The sequence below is a fragment of the Marmota monax genome, unplaced genomic scaffold, assembly GCF_021218885.2.
Source record: "Marmota monax isolate L192 unplaced genomic scaffold, Marmota_monax_Labrador192_F-V1.1 WCK01_AAM20220418_F8-fsc00011, whole genome shotgun sequence".
In the NCBI taxonomy this organism is placed as follows: Eukaryota; Metazoa; Chordata; class Mammalia; order Rodentia; family Sciuridae; genus Marmota; species Marmota monax.
The window spans coordinates 13,861,666-13,869,323 of NW_026693082.1; the positions used below are offsets into that span (position 1 = coordinate 13,861,666).

Here is a 7,658-nt window from a genome sequence, read left to right on the forward strand (position 1 = left end):
CCTGCCTCCCAGGGCTACATTGTTTATGCTCCATCTCAAGCTTCTTTCTGTGCATGATCAGTGTGCACAGTTGCGATAAAAGATGTGAGTCTATGGTTCTAGAAAGTCCTACCACTGAGCAAGAGAAAATCATCTTCTCCCCTACAGATGCTTAGGACCAGGAAACATGTTCACTAGCCAGAGCTGAATTAAGTGCCATCCTGCCTAGCAGCAGAGCTCAGAATAGCTGATTCCTAAGCCACACTCCTGGTTTAATCATCCTGCTTTTCCTAAATGGACATGGCTACATCGAGTTGGCCAGGGGCCATCAAGGCCCATCCCTATGGTCTGTTGTATGGATTTCTTATTTTTCAACTGGTAATTCCTTACTGAAAAACCATTGCATGCAAACTACAGAGAATGTTATAGGGTCTTATTTTTAGTTTCCATCAATAAAATCTTGTTTCTGGTATAAGAGAATGGTAGATAAAAGGAAATTTAATATGTAATTTATTATATATATATATATATATATGTATATGTATATATGTACATATATATATATATATATACACACACACACACACACACACCTTTGGCTTAGAACTTAAAGATCACTCACCTGGACCTCATATTATAGCTTAGAGCAAACTGATTAAAAACACAAATAGTAATCTATATGACCTAACCTAGAGAAGAGCAAAAAAACTTTGCCTCCTCCCCAACATCCTAAAAATCCCAGAATTTCTTAAAATTAGAGCAACTGCTTTCAATTGAGACACCATCACTAGAAAGCCAGGATGCCATTAATATGCCAACACTTATTATTTATCTTATTATTCAGCTGTCACTTGACAGAGAGCCTGGATATAAAGGAAAGCATAACCTACATATCAGATGACAGATCAGGCTTAAAGTACAGCAAAGGAAGGAGAGTTTGGAGCAATCTCCCCAAAGAATGAAAGACAGGCCCAGGTGGGATCCTCCAGCAAGGGCACCCTGGAAAGGCATGGTGCTTTCAGCACACAGAGCAAAGGATGCTCCAAGAGACACTCTGTCTTCATTAGTGTCACGAACAGCACTCAACTAGTTGAGGAGAGGATCTCCCCTGGTTTCTTAGAACAGAGGAATGTCTAAACCTGAAAGACACTATGCTGCTGGCTAGCATCCCACCCCCTTCTTATACATGTAGGTAACACACATCCAAACTAAACAGTCGAAATTTGGGGCTTTCTTTGATTTTTTTTTCCCCTCATTTCAGCATCAGCAGACTCTTAAGATGAAATCTGCAAATTCAGATACTGACATTCACAAGCACAAGTTCACAGAAATTACAGATTTACTATATCTTCACAATATTCCTGCTGTCTCCTTTAGAGGTAAATAAAACATTTTACAACTACATCAGAGAGTTTGCCATCAATTTTCTAAAGTTCTGTTGGAGTCCTTAATGAGCACAACAGTATTTGAAGGCGCATACTTTTATGTTGAACAAAAACAACTTTAACACCTCTATGTTCTCAGAGGAACCTTGCCATATCACATACATGTTAACACTTTCATCATACATTATATTTTCCAAAGTCTTTCTATATGCCTTTTTTAAAAAAAAATCAATTGAAAGTAGAACTCAACTCTTACTATTTTTAAAAAATTGTAATGTAAACGTGTCTTATAGTATGAGACAGAGATGGCAGAAATTAAGTTTGTGTCCAAGTGACCACAGGAAATTGCACTCATCTTTGATTCATTCAGTTTTCCTAGGACAGGTAGCAAACATCCATATACAACCAGCCCATTTTATGTTGTTCTATCAGTTGACAAGTGAAATTTTTACCTCTAGCCATCCATAGCAAGAAGATTCAAAATTAAGGTTGACATTTTGTCCTTTAACTTGTTCCAAAGTACTGCAGGGGTTTTACTGCCTGATGTTACACCATATGTGCGAACTCCAGATACAGCAGGCGGGGTTAAGCAGGATGCCTCTGTATTTTGCCATTCTCCTGCTTCCTGTTGTTTTTGGAGCAACCATCACTTTAGCTAAACATAACCCTTCTGGGCGAATCATTTTTAGTAAGAGAATCTGCCTCACAGCAGAGTTCCCTGTATGTTGATTACATTTCTAAAACACGCAGTCTATGAGATTCACAGAACTGACTGGTTTGGAATTTTTGCAGAGATCTTTATAAAACTCACCCATTTTATTAAAAAAAAAGTAACAAAATAAATTACTTACCACATAAGATTTAATGACTAGAAACTCAAACAATTACGAAATGAACAATAAGAGAAATTCTTTTTGGAGTGTTTTCTTCTGTCATCTGGTCTCTTATTACCTGAGAGTGATTAATAACAGATTTTCAAAACCTGTTATGTATTTCAAGCTATTTTTTTTTAAATTCTAAAGTTACCATTATCATTGGTAATTGGTATATTTACTCACTGGTACTCTCAAGAAGTTAGAGTCAGAAAAACCCTCTAGGAAGTGAAGCCAAGGGAGGGGACATGGGAGTAGGAATGATAGTAGAATGAATTGGACATTATGACCCTATGTACGTATATGATTACATGACAACCAAATGAATGAGAAGTTAGACTCCACTTATGTATGATGTGTTCAAATGCATTCTACTGTCATGTACAACTAATTAGAACAAAAAAAATAAAAGGAAAGAAAACCCCTCTTAGGTTTTACATCCAGAATTACCGTTTGCTGATATAAGAAATACATATATACACTTGAGAAATAAAATATTATCAACTGCTAATAACAGATCATAACCTTAGTTTATGGTGAGTAACTCTTACCAAATCAGGGTACACCAAAAGCATAGACAAAGAAAAAACCTGGTTTCTTTTAAGATACATATAACTTTCCCAATTGTCTGTCCCTTGGGTATTCTGTAAAGTAGAACATTTAGCTCTATATAATTCAAAAAAAAATCTATACATAGCTCAGAGAGGGAAGCATAAATCTCATGGGTGTCAGATTTACTTCCTGTTGTCTTCCTTCATTATATGTTTAAAGATAATCAATAAAAACTGATTTCTCTTTGTAAGCATTTTCCTATTCTGCCAGAAATAATAGCAGTCTCTGCCCTAAAATGAAGAAAAAATGGAAAGTAATATTTACCATAAGAGGAGAAAATGAAACTGCCTAAGCATTTTTCCAGAGCCAAGTGAAACAAACAGCAAACCCAGTTTATTCTTAAAGAAAATTTTTAAAATGCTTCTGGCATTAGTTCTATTCTAAAAACCTGTGCTCTGAACAAGTTTTGAACACTGAGTTTTTATTTCAATGATAACCTCTATATGTTTCCTAATAGTTTTATTATATTTCTCTACATACACACGTCACAGGCAAGATTTTTATTAGTGTTGAATACTGAAGCAGTAAGGACTGAATTTTTAGGTTCCTCAACTTTCCTCTAGGCAGACTAAGATGCAAAAGCACAGGAACAACAACAAAAAGTTAATTCAGAAGAAGGAAATGAAGAACTGCAAACATGTCTAATTCTCATTCCAAAGCACAAATATTTTTGCCACTTGCATTTTAAACACCCTTGAAATGTTACTTGAACATTTTCTATTAAATAATCTGAAACAATCCATTTGGGGTTCTCAAGTATGTACTGGCTATCTCAGAACTATGCATTATTAATGCTTCTTTTTCTTCTTCCGTATTCTTGCTAAAAGAATACAGGAGAACACCAAATGGGAGCATAACAGACTTCTACTTTGTCATGAGGTTACAAATACATTTTATAAGTTTTCCAGGTTTCCCATTTCCCTTCAGTCTGCACTATCTATGGAGGTTGTCATATTTCACCAGGGTGGATTGTAAATCAGACAAGTTCAGCCAGTCAGGTTGAAGAATGGAGGTGAAAACCACAGTGGAAAATATATAAAGTGCAATTAGAACCATATGACCAGAGATACTGAAGCAATACTTTCTGGAGGAAAGCCAAGTAAAAATCAAACCTTTTCAGTGTGAGTGAAACTATCCAGTCCATTTGGGACAAGCACACCTCATTTGTTAAATACAGTATTCTTCTATTTTTTCGCATAGCAAAAGCATCCAGGAACATTTAAGTCCTAACATGGTAATTAGGCCTATGGCTATCTTGGTAGTATAATTAAGTTTATAGTTGTTAATATAAAACTGTTCTCTAGTTTAAAATAATAACATTTATTCAGAAATATGGTTTATGTCTGGGCAAGGGTTGATTTGAGACCCATCAAGGAGTCTTGGAGGCTTATGAGGACAATGTTGAATCAAAAACCCTTTGTGCTTTTCTAGGAAAGCTTTACTTCTAAAGACCTGAAGTTCCCAGTATGACAAAGATAATCCAATTGCCTATTGTTGTACATAAAAGAGCAAGAAGCTGTAAAATCCATACTCCCCAACTACAACACAATGTAGATGATACTGTCTCCCACGAGATGGTAGTTAGCAGGCCCATGGTGTGTATGTATGTGTGTGTGTATATATATATATATATATATATATATATATATATATATATATAGGCATGTACAGAAATTAAGAGCCCTTGAAGTTGTGAAGCAATTCCAGTAAAAATCTTTGATTTTGACAGTCTATCACTAAAGCCATTCCATATCTACTTTCTCCTGTGAATTCCAATCCAATATCTCAATAGACAAATGAAACATAATTTTCAACATGGCTTTGGGATTCTGGTAAACAATTTGAGTTTAGCAGGTCACTTACCCCCCAGAAACTGAATTCCTCCAGCCACTCTTCCCACTGTCCTGGAGATGAGCTCCGACACACAGCAACCCATGAGAGCGGTGAGCGCCACCAGGAGGAGCAGGCCACAGCCCAGGCCCGTCACTATGGTACAGATCCTCCATTCTGCGCTGGGAATGCCCTGGAAGGAGGCATAGCGCCCGCATTCCTCCACCATCACCATCATCTGCCGACTCTCATCATGCACAGGATACGAGCACCTCCGGAAAGTACCGAAGGACACAGGTTTGCCCAGCTGTGATCCCCAGAGCCAGTAAGGCATAAAGAAGCCCACACAGGAGGTGGCAGCACAAAGAAAAGAGAGCAGAGCCCAGATCACCCCAGTACAAGTCAGGCTGGATGCCATCTTTCACCAAATAGGGCAATGAGGGCCTGAAGTCAACGTTCTGGAACTGCAGGAATGAGTCAAGGTGTGAAACCACCAGAAAACACAGGGAATCCACAGGAGAGTGTCTATGAACAAAACAGATCTTCCAATCTCACTGGGCATCAACTTCCCATCCTCTGTAGTAAGGATGATGGTCCCTGGAAAACAGCAATAGGAAATATGAAAAGTTAAATACTTTCAGAGAATTGATAACGCCTATCCAGTTGGCCTACAGTTGAAGGAATATCCAAACTTGACTCAATACTTCAAAAGTGGGAAGAACTAATTTCTTCTATAAACTGCCCTATAACTCAAGCTTTTTCAAACTACCTGAAAGCGTTTTCACATCTTTATCTCGTATAAATGCTCCCAAATGAACTCTGACAGCTATTTACTTAAAGAAATGCATTCTATTTACCACAGCAGTGAATTCATTTCATATACTCACATTAAAAGTAATGTAGCATTTTTACTGGCACTAAACATAATTCAGGGTATTAAAATAAAATGAACTACACTGTGGTTTGTTTATTTGGCTTGCAAGTTCATGCTCACAGTTTATAGCAACTTTTCCATGTCCCTTTAAGGGTGTATTATTTCTGCATGAACCCAATCAAAATAATTAGGATAATATTTTTACAATTGCAGAATACCATAAATTTAACCAGCATTATGACTATCTAAGCACAGACATTGGACACAATTATTATCAGACACTTCCAGTACTCAATCAGTAGCATTTGAGAATTCCCTCAGTCCTAATAACTATCTTCTAGTATAAAAGAAAACCTGCGTGTGTCTTATTTTCACATCTGCTATTCTGATTCATTGGTTCCAATAATTTCACGGGAACCACTCCTGTGGCAGAACACTTGTCTAATATGAAAGGTAATCCACACTTTTCAGCACTCACCATTAAACCTCAGTCATTCAAATGGTTCCACGTGCATTTTCTTCCACTCCTGACACTGAAAACGAGTTTCTCAACCATTCCCACACTTTTCATAAAGAAATGAATCCAGAAGCACAGAGCCCACCACCTTCCTAACTCTAGTTTTGGAGGTCCATAACAAATTCCTAGCCCCCACTTGTCTCTTCCCCCACACAATGCCCCATCTCCAATTCTGTATATCATTCAAAGGGAACTCAGGGTTCTTTTACTCATTCATTCATTCATTCATTCATTCATTTAATTTTGTAAATCTTGCCGACTATGATCAGCGGCTGAAGTTCTTTTTGAGCCCAGCCCAGAGGTTGGTTCTGAAGACCAGCAGGGAGTGGCGTGGGGCGCGAGGGCCCTCTTCTCCATATGGGATGAGAAGCTCTTGTCCAGACAAGCCCAGATTCAGCCCCCTGCAATTGCCTCACCTCCACCCCACCCATTAAGACACACAAGGATCCCTCAATTCCAAAAGAGGGAAAGAGGCATTTTCCAGCCGGCTCTGGGAGAAAATAGGAGATAAGGATGGGAAGGCAGCACCCCCCGGAGGCCAATGCCAACAGCAGACGCGGCAGTCAGGCAGAGCCGGCAGAACAGCCGAGCTCGCGAAGTCTGGAGCCCGGGACCAGCCCAACTCCAGCGTCCGGGTCAGAGGGGGCCCGAGGGAAAGAAGCTGAACCCACGCCCGTGGGGCAGCCGAGTGCTTTACTTACATGGCTGAAGCACAGCGGCCACCGTCTCTCCCGAGTCCCGGGCGCAACACACAACTTGCTGTCCTTCCCGGACCGGAACATCCAAGGCACAGAAGAACGTCCTTCTCTCTCTCTCTCTCTCTCTTTTTTTTTTTTTTTTTTTGCCGCTGTCCTTAGCCGCAGAGACCCGGGGCCGACTTGGGAGGGCTGAGGCCGGCAGGAGCTGAGGGTCTCAGGAAAGACAGGCAGCGGAACGCAGTGGAGACCCCACTCCGGAGTCTCCGGGGCGGCTCGGGCGGAGCGCTGCGGCCGCGCGCGGGGCGCCGGGGATCGCACGCAGATGAACAGCTCTCCGTTTGGCAGGCGAGGCACGCACCGCCTCCTCCCCTCGGCTGCCCGGCCCTCCTCTTTCTCCTGTCCCCTCCCCTCGCGCCCCGCGGGACCCAGCGCAGACAGATCGAGGACGCGGCGCGGCCGCCGGCGACGTTCCTGGCGCTCACTGCGGGGAGGGGGCGCGCCCCGCTGCCCACGCGGGTGCAAGCCCACCCCAGCGGAGCAGCCTTCCTGGCTCTGCCAGCCTGGAATCCCTCTTCCCCGCCCCCTCTCTTCGCGTCTTCATCAAAGGGCACAGTGGGAGAGGCTGACGGACTGAGAAGTAGGGGAGAAAGTTACTGGGTTTCTCGGGTGCTCCCGAGGGGCCACGAAAACGGGACGAGGTCCTTGTTTGGCTTTCGGAGTATTTAGGTTTAAGTTCCAATTTTCCTGCCGTCTTTAGGAGACGTGGATGAGCAGGAGGGCCTTAAAGAGTGGGTAAAGTGAGCTTTCTGAGCTTTGGGAAGGTTCTTGAGCAGTGGTCACTTTGGAAGGCGGTGAACAAGGCGGGTGTGGACTTGGGAGTGAGAAGATGGC

The 7,658-nt window shown here is 41.5% G+C and overlaps 1 protein-coding gene across 1 annotated transcript in view; it reads right to left on the bottom strand.

Moving 5' to 3' along the window:
• The window catches only part of Lhfpl6 (LHFPL tetraspan subfamily member 6), a 239,397-nt gene extending 232,283 nt beyond the window's left edge, over nucleotides 1-7,114 (bottom strand). The window contains exons 1-2 of the mRNA XM_046454152.2: nucleotides 6,771-7,114; nucleotides 4,712-5,275 (exon numbers count right to left, since the gene is read on the bottom strand). Of these exons, the coding sequence (XP_046310108.1) occupies nucleotides 4,712-5,096 (385 nt within the window). The 5' untranslated portion in view covers nucleotides 5,097-5,275; nucleotides 6,771-7,114. The remainder of the gene's footprint in view (nucleotides 1-4,711; nucleotides 5,276-6,770) is intronic.
• Nucleotides 7,115-7,658: the final 544 nt, after the last annotated feature.